The sequence below is a fragment of the Drosophila albomicans genome, chromosome 3 (assembly GCF_009650485.2).
Source record: "Drosophila albomicans strain 15112-1751.03 chromosome 3, ASM965048v2, whole genome shotgun sequence".
In the NCBI taxonomy this organism is placed as follows: Eukaryota; Metazoa; Arthropoda; class Insecta; order Diptera; family Drosophilidae; genus Drosophila; species Drosophila albomicans.
Genome location: NC_047629.2, coordinates 7,000,542 through 7,021,081, shown reverse-complemented (window position 1 = coordinate 7,021,081; position 20,540 = coordinate 7,000,542). Strand labels below are relative to the sequence as shown.

The 20,540-nt window shown below is 38.3% G+C and overlaps 1 protein-coding gene across 3 annotated transcripts in view; it reads left to right on the top strand.

Moving 5' to 3' along the window:
* Positions 1-20,089, top strand: part of LOC117567419 (7SK snRNA methylphosphate capping enzyme bin3) — a 53,100-nt gene extending 33,011 nt beyond the window's left edge. For all 3 annotated transcript variants that reach the window (XM_034247412.2, XM_034247409.2, XM_034247411.2), the window contains 6 exons: positions 11,250-12,840; positions 13,758-15,252; positions 16,827-17,019; positions 17,102-18,279; positions 18,344-18,490; positions 19,013-20,089. In XM_034247412.2, coding sequence (XP_034103303.1) covers positions 12,035-12,840; positions 13,758-15,252; positions 16,827-17,019; positions 17,102-18,279; positions 18,344-18,490; positions 19,013-19,789 — 4,596 coding nt within the window. In that variant the 5' untranslated portion in view covers positions 11,250-12,034 and the 3' untranslated portion in view covers positions 19,790-20,089. The remainder of the gene's footprint in view (positions 1-11,249; positions 12,841-13,757; positions 15,253-16,826; positions 17,020-17,101; positions 18,280-18,343; positions 18,491-19,012) is intronic.
* The last annotated feature ends 451 nt before the right edge of the window (positions 20,090-20,540 follow it).

Genomic DNA, 20,540 nt, shown 5'->3' with positions numbered 1-20,540 from the left:
TGCATTTCGATTTTCTTGTTACCCTGCAGACATTGTCAATTATTTAGTCATAGACGAGTTCAATTTATTTTTATTACATTCGGTTGCTTTTTTTGTTTCAGTGCAATAATTAAACTCGATATCACGCAAACTCAACTATTACTAAGAACTTTTAATGCAGTGATTAAGCTTTTAAGAATGTCATTTAGTGCAGAACGTAGTTGCGTGCCTCAAGTGTAGGGTATCTTGTGCGTTCAGATAACAGTTCTTAGCACTTATTTTTATTTATATCTTTTTCAATTTTTCATTTTTGCTGCTTTGCTTTGCTGTTTTGCCCCACTTTGTCGGGGACTCAGTGTGTGAAGCGATTCGCTCTGCAAACGAAACTCGAATGGCATTGAAAACTTTTTTGCCTCAGTCCAATGATAATCTTCTCCTCTGACCTCTGACCCCTTGTTGACTGTCATTTCGATGTAAACAGGCGACGACGCTGGGAGGCCTCACGTCCACACCGATTAGCCGAGGTTACAGGAGGGTATCCGTAGGGGGTGGCGAAGGGGGCTGCACCTGTAACTTATTGCAATTAATTAACAAACATTAACAAAGTTTGTGTCGACGAAAAAAAGGTCGTCCTCTAAATGATTTCAAATTCTGCTTTTGCTTATTATTCATTTAAAATATTTTTCTGCATAAATTTGCGCCGCAAGGACTCGATGGTAACCCAACCCAAACCAAGTCGAAAGCGAACCCGCTTCTCAAATGCGCCGGCAATTAAATTACACAATGCTTTCTGGGCACGAAAAGGTCTACCCCGATTACCGGGTTGTACTCCATAGTATAAGGCTAAGAAACGAGACGAAAAGAAACGAAACGAACAACAACAATCACGAAAATTCTGAGCATTTACAGTTGAGGGCATTTTAGGGTTGCCCTCAACACGCAAGCAAACATACTCACCTATATATGTACGTGTGTGTATGTGTGTGTGTGTGTGTGTGGGTCACAGTGTTGATGCCGCCTTGTGGCAAGAAGAGTGAGCAGACGCATGTAGCATGAATGATATACGGCCCGAGATGCGAGGAAACTTGTGAAAGCTTTTTTTGAAATTTAGATGCTAACTGGTTTGAACAAACGAGTTTCTTTATGTTTTATGGCATTATTAATAGATGTATATTTTTCGAGGATGAAAATTTTGCACTTTGTTGACAAATAGGTGGCTTCACTGTAGTATCTTAGTTGTGTGTGAGTGCGTGAGATGAATAATACTGCAAGAGACCATGCATATATTTTGATACTATACATATAGGAAATGCAAAGAGAAAATATGTGAATTTTCAAAGAAAGAGGTAATAAATTTAAACAAGTATTTTTAGAGATACAGAAAGGGAGTTTAGATATTATATAAAATAACAGAGGTGTCCATTACAAAACTGAAATTAAATTACGAGTTTATATTATCTTTATTTTTTCTACTCAACATAGAGACGAGTAAAGCTATCAAGATACATTCAAGCTCAAGATACATAAATAATATTGATAATATTATTATGAAATTTCTAATCGTCAAGAAAAATAATTCAAATTGTGAGATAATATAACAGATTAATAAAAAATACTGATAACATTATTACGAAGATGCTAATATATAATGAACAAGTAACAAGAATTTGAGTGGGCTAGATACCCGTTACATATATTCAATAAAAACAAAACAGTGCGGTATTCTTATTAAAATAAACAAAATAATATACCAAAAACATACCAAATGATGTATTTGTTATATTGATATACTATTATAACCAAAATATACCATGGAGCAAAAAACTTACTAGATTGTCAATCAAATCATATATGAAATTATTAACGCTGATCAAGTATACATATATATATCATATATCATATATAGGGGTCGCCTCTTTCTGCCTGTTATCTACATTTTGTGTAATATGTTATAATAGGTTCTCTATGGGTAAAGGGCTTAAAAACCATTAAATTGTAGCGATATTATTATATAAGTAAACTTGATGTTGTTTAACTAAATATACATAAATAATACTGATAATATTACGAAAATAATGACATATATTTTAGTTCGCCTTAGTAGCACTTGAAAATTGCAAGACAATAAACATTTAAATTGGTTTCTTACGACTCACTTCGCATTTCCCGCAGCTGATAAGCTTGTCTGTAGTTAGTCATTAGATAAGGTTAATTTCGACACTTGAAACTATTATTTGCACGTCATGTTAAGCATATTAGTTATGAGATAAAACCCCCTAGAGTTGATGAATTGGTCGTCATGCTGCAGTCTTTACTGTATTTTCTTTATTTTTCACGTTTTTCCTTTATTGCTTGACCATTTTCATAATTTCCTGGATGGCGCGTCTCTGCTCATTTTCATTAATTTGTCACTGTAATTTTATTTTATCTGCCGTTGCTGAGATTCCACCTTCAGCTCTTCCTCTCCTTTTTCCCCTCTCAATCAACTTCCACTCCTGCTTCTCTCGGTGTGCATAAATCATCGAAGAGCAGTGAAGCGCACATAATCAGTCAATGTGCCGTGCAAAATTATGCAGCCTCTCTTTCGGTAGGTACTCTCTCTCTCTCTCTCTCTCTCTCTCTCTCTCTCTCTCTCTCTCTCTCTCTCTCTCTCTCTCTCTCTCTCTCTCTCTCTCTCTCTCTCTCTCTCTCTCTCTCTCTCTCTCTCTCTCTCTCTCTTTATCTACCCGCCTATCGTTGAGTCTCTCTTTGTCTTCTATCTCTCGTTGTTTTATTTCTTGTGCTCATTGCATTTGATTTTGTTTTATTGCTGTGACTAGCGAGTTCCGCATTTCTTTGTTGATTTTTGCATAATTGATTATTGGCCTGTGCCCGAGAGTTGTACGTTTTCCAAGTCATCTGGCACTGATATACCCTACAACAGGGATGCGTGGGGTGAGCTCAAAAGTATATATATAAGTTATTATTGTCAGATATAATTTATTTATTTATTTACGTGCTTAATTATTATACAAAAATAATATAATAACTAAAAGAAGGGAGTGCTCGACTCAAATTGTCAGATAACTCTTCTGTTATCGATGTTTATATCGATATTCCGATTTCTGCGTTGCTAAAATTTCACTTTCCTAAATCAACACATTAAATGATTTGGTAACACTTTTTTATTTTTACTCTTTACATCTTAAAACATTTGTTGTGGCTCTTTGTGTGCAAAGAAAAGACTAAAATGAAGATCAAAATCTTTTATTTAACTTAAATATATTTAAGTTAACTATCTTCCACTGTTTGTTGTCAACTGAACAAACAAATCACCAAATACAAACAATATTTTAGATATAGACAAATGATTGACTTCTAGTGACGAAGATCACTTATAGATCGTCTACTGTAATTTCTTGCTTAGGACCGATGCATTATATGATAAGATCACTAAAATGTTCAATTTCTTTTGAAACTGATTTGTATGCCAAATTCTTTTCTTCAGCTCTGAAAACTTAAATTATATGAAATAACAGTAATGCTTAATATAATAACACAATAAATTGTTTTTGAGATATTCCCTTTAATAAAGCAAAAGTTAATCAAACAAATTAAACAAGAAATTATAATAGATCATCTAAAAGTGGACGTGGGCACTAGAGGGTTATCCATAAAGCTTTTCCCACTTGAAAAGCCCTTTGCACTATCATTAAATTCACTATTTTAGAAATAATTGTAGCTTTCGATACAATAAGAAAGGTTCAATTTAGAAAGTAATTGAAATTTAGTTTCTGGCTTTCAATTAAAGCAATTTTTGTTGTTTCAAATCAATGAGTGAGTCAATTTAACAACATCTGTTATGGTGCAAAACGATGCTTCTTGATGACAAGCTTGACTTAACAGCAAATTTTGTAGAGTAATTCAGAGTACTGCAATTACCATTGAAGCCAAAGTACAATTGCATTTGTCGTTGGCTCGGATTGAACTTTGAAAGCATTTTTAGATTTTACAGCAACTGCAGCTACAACAACAACGACAACAACAACAACAGATACAACTGCATTTGACAATGACTGTAATTTTCCTCAGCAAAGAAGGAGCAAAGGGAAAACCAGCAGCAAAATTGAAAGAGAAAAGAGCTTTAGGGCCAAGAGCGTGGGAGGTGATAAGAGTGTTGGTTGGAGGATTGGGATTGGGCATTGGTAACAAACTTTTCGCTAAACTTAACCGAACAACTGACAAAAACTGACAAAGTGCAGTCGACAAATAGTTTTTCTCTTTCATTCTTTTTGGCTCTTTTCTCTCTCTCGTAAAAGTTTCCTTCTTGTTTTGTTTTGTTTTTTTCTTCTGTATTCGGTTTTTTTTTTTGCTTTGCCATTCGCATCGTATTCCTTTTGTGTGTCATGTTCGTTGTAATTTAATTTTGTGTCTGGCAAATGTGTAAAATTTAAATTACAACGAAATGGCATTTAGTATAATAGCCACTGTAAATACGTGAAACATTACTGCCAAGACCAACTGTACTCTGCACTATTTCTGAGCATATTGACAGAGTTTCTTTCTCTGTTTATTCTGGCAACTTTTCTTTGATTGTTTGTGGGGATTTTCATCGGTTGACTTGCTGCTTGCTTGGCTTTATAATAGTAGTGGGTGTATTCACTTGGGGATTACGTTGGCCAAGAGGGATGACAGTTTGCCGCCTCCCTGCCTGACTGTACAGTGAAGCACAGTGTGTGTGCAACGGCGCATGTTACACTTATGGCTTATTAATGTACCTGCCACATGAGATGTTGGCAATGATGACGACGTCGTCGCTGTCGACGACGATGATGACGATGACGATGATGACCTGGCACTGGTCTTACATGGAAAGGGAGAGGGGGGAGGGGCGGCTAGAAGAGGGGCGCATCGAGTGCCAGATAAGTGCCAGTTGGTGTTGGCGTTTTGACAGCTCGAGTGGTCCCAGAGTGAGCGATAAGGAAATTGAAAGAGAGCGACGGAGATAGCTAGATAATTGGAAAAAGACACCTTCAAATGCCCAACACTTTTAGCTTTAAAATCTACTCTAGGGAATAAAGACCACATAGAACAACATTTAAAAAAGAAAACTCAATCCAATTAAGTTTAAAAGCCTTTCTTCGAAATCGAAATCAGAAATTATAAATTTAAAAAAAATACTGCATACTGTAAGCATTCTAAAATTTATTTCAAAATAAATAAAACAAATCATTTTCATCTATTGTAAAAAAATATAAAAACTTATTTGAAAGAGATTTGATTTTATATATGCAAATGAACAACATTTTTTATTGCAATAAATGCTTAGTTAAACTAATATAAAATTAATCTTTAAAGTTCGAATTTTATTGAATATGTTCAAAATTAAATATTATCGAAGGCAAATTTAAATGAATACAAAGTTAATTCAAAATATTTCAATAAAACTTTCAAATTTAATTTATAAATATTCATAATACGAAACTAAAGAATTTAAACGAACACAAAATTAAAAAAATTGTTATATTTATACACTAAAGATAATTGAAAATAATTGACTACAAATTAAAAAAAAATACTTGCTTCCATTTCAATACAAAGAAGTTCTACTGTGAAATCTTTACGTAGACAAATAAACAACATACTAATAGAGATTGATTGATAGAATATAATACAGTTGATAGGTGAATTAAGCTTTTTATAGCTGAAAACTTTCGACAATGAATTGCCAACTAGAGAGACTAGAAATCACCAAGTGGGTGCCAAAAAAAAACCATTTAAAGCTGAGAATTATGGAGTCCATTAGAGCTTTTCACAGGGCAACAGGGCAAAAGTGAATATGTTTTCCGTTTAGTGGAAATCAATGAGCAACAAAGCTGAAAAGCTGAAAAGGTACGAAACTTAAACCTGAGAATCATAAGCAACTGTATCAATGCGTAATATTTCTCTTGAGGATTGGCTTAAACGGTTCAATGTGTATTTAAGTAGTTATTGTGTTGGGTTATTGCATTTATAAGAGGCACAATAATCGAGATATATTTGTATTTTCTCATACATATTTAAAACAACAACGGCAACACGGCTTTTCAACCTGGAGTTGCTTATTGTCCTGGCGCGCACTGTCATCATCCTGTGTAAGTCCCATAAGGCTGTGGCATTAAATTACACACGGAGGGCAGAGCCCCCGTCTCTCCCCCTCTTTGTCCAACTGCCTTATGCTGTCTCTGTCGCTCCTTGGTGTTAGGTGTTAAGCTGTGCTTAATAATGACGCACATTACATATGCAATGCGAGAAGCAGCTTCACCAGGACAACCAGCAATCCACTAACCCCATATCCTTGTCCATGGATCCAAGCTGAGCAAACAGACAGACAGACAGACAAAAGGACGAAGCGACAGTCAGACGGACAGACAGACAAATGTGTCGCTATTTGTTTTTTCTGTGTCACATTCGTTTGCTGTCTCCGTCTCCATCTCTCTCTCTCTCGCTGTCTGCCACTCTCTCCTCTATGGCTCCTACCTCATCAAATTTGTTGCACTCCCAAAGGACTTAATTTCACATTTAAAACACCTGTGCTCTGTTTTATCTACCCCATAAACAGTCATGCATAAATGGGTATATTAAGTCGACCTGAATTTATGACGCATTAAAATTTGATAAATTTCATTTATAACTAGAGCTGCGATAATCAATTGCTAGCAACATTAAATAAACCTGCTAACATTATTATGTTAAGTTAACATTGCTGTATATTTCACACTGTAATGTAACTGTTAATTGTACCAAACCTTAATACTAATTTGGGACGCTTCTCTACGTTGAACCGATGAACTCAAATCCATGGATGTAAAAATGAGGAGGCTTTCTTCCAAACACTCATTCAGTATCAAATTAAACAGTTGCTAACATTCTAATGTTAAGTTAACATTGCTGTATATTTCACACTGTAATGTAACTGTTAGATGTACTAAACTAATTAGTAATTTGGGTCTCGAATCCGTAGTCTTAAAAATGTAAAAATTTTCTTTAAAACATTCATTCATTTCTAGAGCTGCGATAATCTATTGCTAACAGCAACAAATTAAACAGTTGTTAACATTCTAATGTTAAGTTAACATTTCTGTTCTTATTATAGTTAGATAACTGTTGATTTACTAAACTTTGAGGCAAATTAAGACACTTTTAGGAGTCCCCAAGGAACTCAAATTCGTGGTCGTAAAAATGCAGCGATAAAATATAAGAGCAAACACCTGGAACACTTACATAACTAACTACAATACTACGGACTCAACTTTAGTGTATATCCATTTAGTACAACTTATATTTAACTATGTTTAAAGCAGTCTAAAATATAGAGAAACACTATGTTAAGCCTATGCAATATTCAGAGAGTATTACAATCGATTATTTTGAAGTTTACTGTGGACACATGTTAATAACAAACTTAACATCTGTTAAGTTAACATGGCTTGTTCAACATTTAATTTTTACAGAGTATCGCAAATGTAAGCAAAATGTGCGTTGGTTGTTTGCAAATTGGCAAGCCAAACATGCAGAGCCACAGCTTCATCATCGTCGTCATCATCATCATCATGAACATAATTTCTGTCGAGGGGTTTCGGCTTGAGGGGCAGAGAGTGCTTAGCAAGTTGCCACTTGTGGCAAAAGGGGCGCTCTTCGGAGGCAGCAGCAAGCGACAAATGAACTAATTTGATTTACATGCAAATTACATTTGGGCTAACTAAAAAACAACTTTCTCGGTTCGCCAGGACGTCGCGACGTCATCATTAAAATGTTTACAAAATTAACAAAATTGACAATATCCGTTGGCCAAATGTGTACAGTGAAGCCACCTCTTGGCGACCACTTACTCACACGCAATTTCTTTTCACTCATACACGCTTTTTGCTCCTCGTCTCTCTCACTCTTTGACGAACAATTGCTTTACGCTTTGGCCCACATTTAGTCGGGAAAGTGCGGAGTGACGTTGCCAGTGAGGCAGTCAGGCAGCCAGCGGCAACCTCGTGGCACGACAACGTGCCGCATATTTAAATTTTAATTAAAATTTAGCTTGTGAGGCACGCGCATCTCTCTCGCCCCCTAAGCACCTTGCCACATGCCACATGCCACCCACATTGCCATGCCACAGCCACTGCTGCTGCCACATTGTGCGACGAGTTTCCATTTCGCGCCTCTCGCGCCTAAAAATATGCAAATAAAAGTTGCCTTTGTTTTTTTGTGTGCCAAACACGATGAAGAGAAGGATCTTGCTCTGATTTTTTGATAGCTTTTCATTCATTCCCCTGCCCTGCCTCGCGTTGTAAGCTCGGTTGCAAGTAGGCTACGCGCTTCAGCTTTTGTGGGTTAAAAGCTTTAACCAGCTTTGGGTGCGTTAACTGCATTTTATACTAATGCCAGCAGATGATATCTTTCGTTCACCGCTTTTCACCAGGCTTTGCAAGAAAATGTATAAAATTTGCTAGTTAGCTATGATCAAAATTTGTCAATTAAATATATTCATAGAATTCAAGAAAATAGTTATACTTTACATAATTTTCTGAAAATTCCGATTTCTTGAAAATATATTTGAACTAAGGATTTAAGAATCTTTAATTTGTAATATGTATCAATTCTTAATGAAAGCAAATCTTTGATTTGTAAACTGGCTATAAATAAAGCTTTTAACATATTAAACCTACCTATATTATGCAATTTACTTAATTTTAAATAATATCTCCAAAATTTCTGATCGCCTGACATTAATCTAATTATAATATGTTTAAATTTGGGCTTCAGGAAGTAGATATACATTTTAACAATTATTTAAATAATTTTTTTATATTTTATTATTTAAATCCATTCCATTAAATTATAAACTTCCAAGAAATCAATAACACAGCCACACAAGAAAAAATATTTTTTCGGGTCTGGAGGTCAGACCATGTTTACTATATGTTTTCGGGGTCGCTGAATCCGAATCCGAGGTCTAAAAACTCCAGAATGTCAGGGTTACGACATAACCTCAAAATCTTGATAAAATTTTTATTTTCCGAGTTCCGACCTTTTCTAAATTACTTTTATACATATGCATTTCATTCTTAATCCTGTTAAAATCTTCATTGACCACGCCCATTGAACAGTTCAAAAAAGTTTGTTGAATTAGCAATATTCCTTTAATCTTTTCAACTTTGATGCCACTTTAATTCAAATTTTGTGCTTTATTGAATAAGTTGTTATTGCACTTGCTTCGTGGTTACAATTGAACTTCAATAACATGTTGAATATTAAAAATGCATACATTTACTTTTGCTCCTTCACATGTGAAGAGTCTTTATAAATATTTTCAAACTATTCGATATATGCACTTTTTGGTACTTTTGTGGCTTTCACAATGCATTGTATTTGTCAGATTGTTTGTGTGATCGGATTGAGATACTCGTGCATCACGATGCGGCCGCTGTGGCAGCTTTAAATGGAAAATAGATACAGTTAGTTTGTTGTTGGACTTCAATGACGACTCGCTAAAGAATTTGTGTGTGCAAGCTTTGCTCTGCTTTTCGTTTCGTTTTGAACATTTTGCAACGAAAAATCTGTTTTCGACTGCTGGAATTTTCAGTTAAGTTTTTCGTGGCTTTTTTCGAGTGGGTGGCGGAAGCGTGGGTTGGATGGTTGGGTGGGTGGATGGGTAGAGAAGGATTCGGTATCCTGATTGTTGTTGGCATTTCTGCTGCTTGGGTTGCAGTTCACAAAAAACCACCACGAGAGGTGGATAGTGGATAGGTAAAGGAGAGCTTCAGTCAACCACAATTTGCCGTGTAAATATTAATGCACTTGCCGCAAAAATACTTAGAGATGAGCGCGTGATAGTTTAATATATATTTTAAAATATGCGATATCTGTGAAATCACTTTAAAAACAAGACAATAAAGTACACAAAGTGACAGAGTTATATAAAATACGTGCTCTATACATTGTATGAAAACCTAGCTAATTAAAACAAGCAACAATGTGAGATACGCGCTATTATGTGTTATTATTCTTAAAATATACCGAGTTAATATACCACAAATACTTAAATATACCGAATGCCTTTTCTAGTTTATCACTTATGAATAAAAACAACACAGTGCGGTATTGTTAAAATATACCGAATTAATATACCACAAACATATTGTATTAGGTATATAGATGTAGAACTATATTCAACAATATACCATAGATTACTAAATATACCAGAAGTAACTAAAACCCGTCACTAGCCGTCGTTTTTTGCCATATAAAATTATTTCTTAAAATATACCGAGTTAATATACTACAAATACTTAAATATACCGAATGCCTTCTCTAGTTTATCACTTATGAATAAAAACAACACAGTGCGGTATTGTTAAAATATACCGAAATAATAATTACCGCAAAAATACTGTTTTTGGTATATAGATATATTGTAGTACTATATTCAACAATACCATAGATTATCAAAGAAGCAAAAACTGTTTTTTGCTTTATAAAATTATTTCTTAAATATCTTCTACCAAGGTAAAAATTGTGATATTTTAAATTTCACAACTGTCTGAATATTGTCTTCTCTTTTTATATTCGTTTTTTATGCTTTAAATTTTTATATTTATATGTACCGAAGTTCTGGTGCATCTGATAACAAAATCATATAAAAAAAACACATAATTCAGTTCCATATCTCTCTGGATGAAAATAACAAATGAAATAGATTCATCAGCGTTCTCGGTGTCATCTCTAGCATAGAAAAAGAGAATATGCTTGGGTTTCGTTTACGGGTTGAGTTGGGTTGTTTGTGGTAAAGCTTGAAGCTGGCGATGAGTTGGCTGTGCAAGGTGCAAGGGGTGGAGTGGAGGAAGAGAAGGAGGAGGAGGCAACGTCTGTGCTCAATTTTTCAAAGCTCGTTTGTGTCGTTGGTTCGTTCGTTGCCTGACTATGCAAATAATGAATGCAAAATATTGCTGAAGTGTGTCTGAGGCGAAACACAGAATAAGAGCGAGATGGAGTGCAAAAGAGGTGCCAGGCAGAGAAAGTGGGAGAGAGAGAGACTGAAAAAGATAGCGAGAGAGAGTGAGAGAGCAGCTTAACGAGAAGAAGTAGTGCAGGCAAATCTGCTTTAGAACTTTGCACTTTTCTATTAAGTTCGTTGTTTCCAGCTCTCTCTGTGTGTGTGTGTGTGTGTGTGTATTTATTAAGAGTTGTGCGCTTAAATTGTTGACACTAATTAAATTTCCAATTAATTTTTCGCCCATTTTCATATTTTCTCTTTGCAGTTGAACAGCCAAAAACGGAAGAAACTGCTCGAAACGGAAACGTTAACGTGCAGCAGGAAGAATAAAGTTGGCAACAAAAAATAAAAATAAAAAAGAGGACAACAAACAAACAAAAAGAATAAAAAAAAGGTTAAAGTGTGTGATTGATGCAGTCGTCAGATTTCAAAGTTCAAAGTTGAACAAAAAAAGAACTGTTTAAATAATGTTAAAGTACGTGTATTATGCGGTCTATAATGATTCCGGACCCTGTGCCATCATTTCGCATCCCGGAAAGGTTGCTGGTTAAACTCGCTAGTGAAAGAGTAAAAACAATTTATAAATAGAATAGAAGATAAAGTTTATAACAAGCCCACAAAATATGCAAATAAAAATGTAACTTTAAAAGAACATTTTAAGTGAAAAAAAACAGAAGAAAAAAATAAAATTGAAAAATTACAAAATGTGCATATAAAAATGTAACTTTAAAAGAACAATTACGTTAAACAATCGATAAAATTATTATTAAAAACTAAAGCAAAATTGTTGCTTTGAATTTAAAGTGAAGTTTTTTATTTAAAGAGTGAAAACTATAAAGAAAGTGGCAAAATTGCCCAAAGTGCTGAAGAATATTTAATGAAATTTGTAATACAGCATTAATAAAAAGTGAAAAACTAGTGAATACAAAACTGAACAAAATTCTCATTAAAAAGTTAAATATAAAAAATAATAAGATCGTATTAAAATAAAAAGTGAATTCAAAGTGTTGTTGCAGATCAACACTAATCATCAAATTGAAAGCAAAAGTTATGGATAAATCGAAAAGCGTCAGTCCCAGTGATTGCCGTGTGACCAGATCAAGCATGACGCCAACGCTGCGACTGCAGCAGAGCCCGAGCCCAAGGCGTCAACAGCAGCAGCAGCAGCAACAACAACAACAATTCGCAGCTGATGAGCAGCCACGAAGCAAATCGAAATCGCCAACATCGCCGCCAGGTGGCGCTAAGCTGCCGACAACATCGACGCCAGCGGCAACATCAACAGCGGCGCATCATCATCAGTTTCGTGCGCCAGCGCAGCAGCAGCAGAGCAGCAAGAACAAGAACGGTGGCAATAAAGCATGGAGCAAACGGCACAAGACAAGCGGCAAACATAACGCCAGCGCGTGCGTTGGCGCCAGCGCTCAGCCGCAGCATCATCACCATCAACATCATCAGCATCAGCATCAGCATGCACATCATGCCAATGGCAGCGGCAGCGGCGTCGCTGCTCAGGCGGCTGTCGGCGCCGGCGTCGGCACGCTGCCAACGACTGCAGCAGCGACAGCAGCTGCGGCTGCAGCGCACAAAGCGGATCTCGAAAACATACAAAATGTGAAGAATCAAACTCATGGGGCGTCACATCATGGAGGCGTGGCTCATCACAACATCAGCGGAGGCGGCGGCGTCGGCAGCGCTGCTGCGGGCAGCGGTAATCATCATCATCATCAGCACAGCCACAACACGCGGCTGGCGCAGACTGCGGCAGCCACAGTGGCATCCATGGACGCCAAGCTCGGTCATGGTCATGGGCTGAAGGGGCAGCAGCAGCTCTACAAAAAGATGCTGACGCACAGGTAACGTAACGTAATAGCATAACGTAATAAAATAACGTAACTTAATGATGAGTTAATTATACCCGGTGAACACAAGACACAAGGGGCTAATAGCGAGAATGTTTATAGCGAGAACGAGATTTCTTCTTCTACGCCATTCCATTTGATATTCTACATAGTTCAGCAGCAATAGAGTCTAAACATTTTATTGGATTCGTTCGTTCTTTTAAAAACATTCTATGAAATATGCTTCAAGCAATAAAAATTAAAGATTATTTGCAGTTTTAAATCGATATTTGTGTTTGTATTGTATAATTTTTTGTGTTGTTCATTAGGAAGTTTTTCAAAAATACATAAAACTAAATAAAATGTAAATAATAAGATCACTATTAGCAACAGAATTTCTTACTTACATAAACAATTTTTAGAAAATTAACCAGTAAAAGAAAATTTTCCAAACAAAAATATTTTTTAAGTTAAACGAAAAGTGTGTAGAGGCTAAACAGAAGGAAATAATAATATTAATAATTTGTAGAGGAAACTAAAAAATTCAATTTAGAGAGTTAATTTGAATATAATATACTATAAATAATATTTAGTATGCCATATGTGTTCAATTTTATGGCATTAATAATCTTTTTATTTTTTAAATATAATAATGTTCGAATATAATATAATATAAATAATTTTTGTTTTCAATTGTGTGGCATTATTAATTTTTTTTTTTTCAAATATGATGTGTTGAAATATTTATATTGATTTTTGTGTTTGGAGAATTTACTATTTAGCTTTTTATTTTGATGCTTTTATTATTAAATATTTGCATATTTTTGAGTTTATTTTATTTTGCTATTGTTTTCGATCAATGTTAACTTTTGGCTTTTTAATTACCGAGTATCTCACAGTCGACGTCATTGTCTCTATAAATCTCTTTTTAGGGGTCACCATCATCACGTGCTGTGCGCTGGCAACAATGCTAATCACACCTGCTGCCTGGTCACAGGCTGCAACGGCAGCGTTGGCAGCGGCGCCGGCAAGGATACGCAGAGCAACAAGGACACAAGTTCGCTGAGCGGTAATAGCAGCATCATTTCGGGCAGCGCAGCAGCAGCGGCAAATGCGGTTCACTATTGCTGCGGTCGGTCGAAGTTCTTTTTGCCTGAGAAGCGGTTGCGCAAGGAGGTGATTGTGCCGCCCACGAAGTTTCTGCTGGGTGGCAACATCTCGGATCCGCTCAATCTCAATTCGCTGCAGCACGAGAACACCTCGAATGCATCGTCGAGCAACAATACGCCGGCGACAACGCCGCGTCAGTCGCCGATAACAACGCCGCCGAAAGTGGAGGTGATAATTCCCCCGAATATTCACGATCCGTTGCATTTGCTCGATCCCGTTGATTCGATGGAGTACGAGAAGCAGCTGACGTCACCGATGAAGCGGGGCGGCATGTTGACACGGGGCAGTCACTTGAAGCAGCAGCAACAACAACTGCAGCCGCATCACCAGCATCGTCAGCATCGACAGCGCAAGAATCGCAAGCGGCGTCGCTTCGATTCGAACAACACGTCGTATGGCGGCGACGACGCTGCCGTCGATGGCAGCAGCGTCGAGACGTCAACGCTTTCGATTTCACTGGACGATGTGCCAACAACAACAGTGTCCGCAGCGACAGTAGTAGCAACAGAGATTGCTACTGGCACCACAACAGCAACAGCATTAATAACTGCAGCAGCAGTAGCTGCGGCAGCGGCAGCAACAACAACAACTGTCGCAGTCGCAGCGACGGCAGCAGCAACATCGCCAGTGGCTGCATTGAGCGGCACTCTGCTGAGCGAGGCGGCAGCATCGGCGTCGGTTGAAACAATGGAATTGGCACAGCAGCAGGCGCATGTGCGCTCTCGCTCTCCGCAGGCTGCGGCCACCGCTATGGAGGAGACCACCACGCCAGCCTTGGCAGCTGGCGCTCAAACTTTGTCAGCACTGGAACAAATGGAATGTAACGTGCTGTCGTCGACGGCATCGCCACAACAGCAACAGCAGCAACATGTGGCCACAATTGCCGAATCTACAAACAGCAGCGGTGACAGCAACAACACAACACTGGCCATGGCAACAGTAACAGCAGGAGCAGGAGTAGGAGCAGGCGCAGCAGCAGCTGACAGCAGCTCGGCTGATTTGTTGCTTGGCGCTGCGACCGCGGCGTCGACATCGGCTGCTACGCTGGCAGTGGCGTCGACGCTGGCCGAGAGGCGTGCGTTAGCCAGCCGAGATTTGCGCTTGGATTTGGACAGCACGTGCTATGGTGTAGGCGGAACGGGTCTGAGCTTTGCTGCGGGCAGCGCAGCCAGCACTGGCAGCAGTGGCGGCGGCAGCGGCAGCAACAACAGCAGGAAGCGTAAAATAAGTGAGAGCAATAACTCGCAAAAGAGTAAGGTGAGTGTGTACACATGGAATTGAAATTACTTGGAATGTGGAATTGAAATTGGCATTGGGACTTGGAATGGGCAAGTGCTTAAGCATGCGTGTGTGTGTGTGTGTACGTGTGCGTGTGTGACTGTGGCGGGCGCAAGTCAATCGCTTGTTTTGTTTTGATTGCTTTTAGCTTGCTTTTTTTTTGTTGTTCCTCCGACGAAACTTTTGCGTGTGTTTTTGTTGTTCTTGCTTAGATTGAGGTTAAAGTGTCAGGGGCGGAAAGGAAAGCACTTTTTGGGGCCAGCCAAAGCAAAGCGATTAGAAGCGAACAGAACCGGGCCAGTTAACAAGTTGACATTTGCATATTTACAGTTACAGTTTTCGGTTTTAATATTTTTGTACTCGCTATTCAATGCTTATAAGGGTATAATTAATTAGGGGCAGTGCAAGTAACAACGTCAGCGATATAGAGTCTTTGAAGTTGAAATATTTGTAATAAAATTCTATGTGGAACAAGCTTCCATTTTTTCTTTTTTTTTTAAGTCAACTTTAAAATTTTCAAATGAAAATCAAACTAATAAAACCTTTAATACTAAAATATTTCTGCAATAATATAAAATTAAATATATGCAAATTAATTATTATAAACTAGGAAATCGGTCAATTTATTAAGTTGAAAACATACTACAAACATTTTTGTTTTGCTCTACTCAGCAAATATCATTTTAAATTAAAATTTTTAATTAATTTACAAACCTCAGGAAATAATTTTCTCATACTGACAGTTTCAATTAACTTTTCAATCACAGACGTTACAGAATTGTCATAATTTCTTAATTTCCTAGTATAGATAAATTAAGGATAAGACTACTTTAGCTGTATCGTTTATTCATAATTGAAAATTTCATCGGGCTTTCAAAGATTGAAAGCTCAACTTGCTGAAGTTTTTAAATAAGATTTGCGATTCATTTACAGCAGAGAACGTAGAAATAGCAGCACTTTTACAATTTGTTTTGATAGAAAAATTTCGCTAACACAACGTAAAAAATCGGCAAAAAAATTTTGGAAATTGAAAAAAAATAAAAATCGGAAAAATTTTGAAAATTGAAAAAAAGTAAAAATCGGAAACATTTTGGAAATTGAAAAAATTGTAAAAATCGGCAAAAATTTTGGAAATTGAAAAATTTGTAAAAATCGGCAAAATGTTGGAAATTAAAAAATATTTCACTAACAAAAATTAACTTCATTATATTATGAAATAACTAAACAAAAAAAACGTAAGGGAAAGATAGTTATTTGGAATATTTATATATACACATTTTGTGCAATTTTTTTAGTTGTCCAACTGCAAGCAGTAAATACGGTAAATACGATACGTATACGATATTCACGGTAAATATGGTATATACGGTATTTACAGGACCAACTCACATTTAAAATGAATAGAGTATAAAGAACAGTGGGAAGCGAGGGGGAAAGGAAATGTTTGAATAATTGAGGAGCACACACGAGCAGAGAGATTAAAGAACTTGACCCAAATGCCACTTGACTTTGTGTTTGGCGAGCAACTATTAATTAAGCGCTTTATTTATTAGAAATTCCATCGACACGATGCCATGGATAAAATTGTTAGTCCGGTGGTGCCACAGCCAGGGGCATGGAAGCGACCGCCGCGCATTTTGCAGCCATCGGGTGCACGCAAGCCGAACACGCGACGCTCCACATCCTTCAGCGAAACGGAGCTGTTGAGTCCGGTCGAAGAGGTTCCAGCCAAGCCGCTAATTGAAGGTAAGTCCAAATCCTAGTGAATTAGCCAACTTTCAGCCTTTATTTATCATCTACGTTTTTTTTTGCAATCTTCATGGATTAGTTGTGGAGATGCCACGTGACGATACGCCAGATCTGTCGGAGCATGGCCTGGGCAGTCCATTGAGCACCATTTCCGCTGCCACTTCGCACACAGCCGGCGAACCGGATGCCCAAGCATTAGAGGAGGCAACAACAACAACAGCAGCAGCAGCCACAGCAGTGGCAACAACTGCTGCCGCAGATGCCACCGAGCCACCCATTGTGGGCCTAATGCTGGAGCCAGCATTAATACCCCCACTGGGCCAAAAGCTGCCCAAATTCCGGGCGGATGGGGTCAAGTATCGCTATGGCAACTTTGATCGCTACGTCGACTTTCGCCAGCTGAACGAGTTTCGCGATGTGCGTCTGCAGGTCTTTGAGCGGCATTCGGAGTTGTTCCAGAACAAGGATATACTCGATATAGGCTGCAATGTGGGTCACATGACCATCACGGTGGCTCGCCACTTGGCGCCCAAGAGCATACTGGGCATCGACATTGATCGTGAGCTGGTGGCGCGTGCTCGTCGCAATCTTTCGATCTTTGTGCGCATTCCCAAAGAGGAGGTGAAGCTGGAGCCGAAACTGGAGCTTGGCTCGCAGCCGCTGTTGCAGTCGACGCCAGAGAAGCTGGACCAAGGCGGCGACAGCAGTGTGCACAAGAAGACGCGGCGTGGCAAGAAGCGACGCAAGGCGCAGCAGCAACAACAACTGCATCAGCAGCAGCAGCATCATGAGCAGTTGCTGCATCCCCACCACCATCATCATCATCACCACCATCATCATCACAATCATCATCAGCATCAGCTGGATGTGCTGCAGCAGCAGAAACTGGATGCACTTCTGGTCAAACCACACGAATTCTTTCCCATCTCATTTCCGCTCACCTACGGCGGCATACCCCACCTGCCCTCCACCTCGGGCTCTGGCTCATCGAATCCCATGGGCAAAAACCAATTCCCGCAAAATGTATTCTTTCGCCAGACGAACTATGTGCTCAAGGACGAGTCTCTCTTGTCGAACGACACGCAACAGTACGATCTCATACTGTGTCTCTCCGTCACCAAGTGGATGCATCTCAATTTCGGCGATGCTGGCCTCAAGCTGGCCTTTAAGCGCATCTTCAATCAGCTGCGACCCGGTGGCAAGCTCATACTTGAGGCCCAGAACTGGGCTAGCTACAAGAAGAAAAAGAATCTAACAGTAAGTTCGACGCTATTTTTTAACTACGAATTTAGTAAACTAACTTTTTAATTTCACCCTCTAGCCGGAAATCTACAACAACTACAAGCAAATCGAGTTCTTTCCCAATAAGTTTCACGAGTATTTGCTCAGCTCTGAGGTGGGATTCAGTCACAGCTACACTCTTGGAGTGCCTCGACATATGAGCAAGGGATTCTGTCGACCCATTCAGGTGAGCATTTCATGGAATATTTACATGTTGAAAATATTTGCTGAGTACGGTAAAGTTTGCCAACTGATTTACAGATGTTTATGCACATTTGTGCAATCTAGAAATGATCAAGATACTTTTTATCATAGAAAGTTTGAATTAAAAGGAACTTATTTCAAACTCCAAACTACGTTCTATTCAAAAATGTAAAATTTTTAATATAATTTGACTATTCTTTAAAAAATAGAAATCATCATTTATCAGGCAATATGTATTTCATTACATTTCATGAATATACGATATTAAATGCCATTGAAAATTTACTCATTTAACTATTTAATATCTAACTCACTCAACTTCCCAAATGAAAAGTAAAATTCAGGAATCTTTTCAATACAAATTCGAATTTACCAATTCATGTTTCCATCTTCAGCTTTAAGATTGCCATTAAAGTCGCCATGCCACTCAGCAAACCATTTCAGCCTGCTTCCACTCTCGAATTTCTTGAACTAAATTTGATTTGTTCTTCTGGTTTCCTTGCAGTTGTACGCCAAGGGCGACTACACTCCGAACCATGTACGCTGGAGCGATGCTTACTATCCGCAGACACCGTATGAGGCGTATCGCGGCATCTACGCCACCTTGCCGGCCCGACGTACGGGAGGCGGCAGCAGCAGTGCCGGCGGCAGTCACAGTGGCCACGCCCAGCTGCACTTGCTGAGCAGCTCGACACGGTCGCAGACCTACGATACTCCCCACTATGCGGGCAGTGCTTCGGGCTCGGCGAGCTGCCGACAGACGCCGATGTATCAGCACACGTACAATCCACTGGAGACGGACTCGTATCAGCCCAGCTATGACATGGAGTATCTCAATCATATGTACGTCTTTGCATCGCCATTGTACCAGACCGTTTGGTCGCCACCCGCATCCCTGAGGAAGAGCTCATCGCATACGCCTGTGTTTGGCAGCGTTCGAGATGCCGAGCTCGATGGCGATGGCAGCATTGGGGGCGGCGGCAGCGGAGGTGGCAGCTATCATAGGCACGTCTATCCGCCGAATGATGACACCTGTTCGCCAAATGCGAATGCCTGCAACGCCTTCAATTCGATACGGGATGCGGATACGGATGACTCGAATCAGTTGCCAGGCGGCAGCAGGCGGCATGTGTATGCCACCAATTGTGGCGAGAGCTCATCGTCGCCGCAGGTGAATCATCACGAGGCGGGAGCCGAGTTTGTCGATGCCCTGATGGACGATGAGCAGAAGACGTTGGCTGCGGGCAGCGGCGCCGCATACTGTGATCTCTCGGATGCATAGACTTCGAGCAGCTGGAAATTAAATGTGTCAAAATGAAATCCAAAAAATGAAATAAAAAAAAAAACAGTAAAATTGAAAATAATATGAATAAGCTTGTAACATACAAAAACTGATCCACGATGAGATCTTTCGAAGTGATCGATAATAGATCGCAATGTGGAACAGAACACGATAGATAAATGGAAAACGCAAACGAGACGCTTATGATTTTTGAAATGAACTTGCATATATATTTTTTATATGTGGTAGTACATACATATATATACAAATACATAAATTTATACATATATATATTTAGTATATATACTGTAGCCTTTATATAGATATTAATTATCTCTCACTTGCGCTTATCCGAGAATTTCCTTTAAATTTTTTGTTTTTCTAAATGATTCTCTTGTTGGCAGTTCAAATCGTACATTTAAGTTTCAAGTGTAAATTACAATTCTTTAAGCAATACCCTCAACATACACACAGAGAATATGCTGTAGCTTTATAAGCAAATTATATGTGCTATATATAGAATATACATACATATACAACAATATGATTATGAAACATCAGAATGAAAACCGCTTAAAAAAACAACTATTTTTGATTAACATATTTGGAAAACGCTGCAAGGGATCGCTGTAAAATGTAACAAAACAAAAAAAAAAAGAAAAAAGTAAATGAAAAAGTAGGGAAACTCCCATTCAAAATTCAAAAATGTCAAAGCATACAAAATACAATTTACTACATTTATAATTAAAAT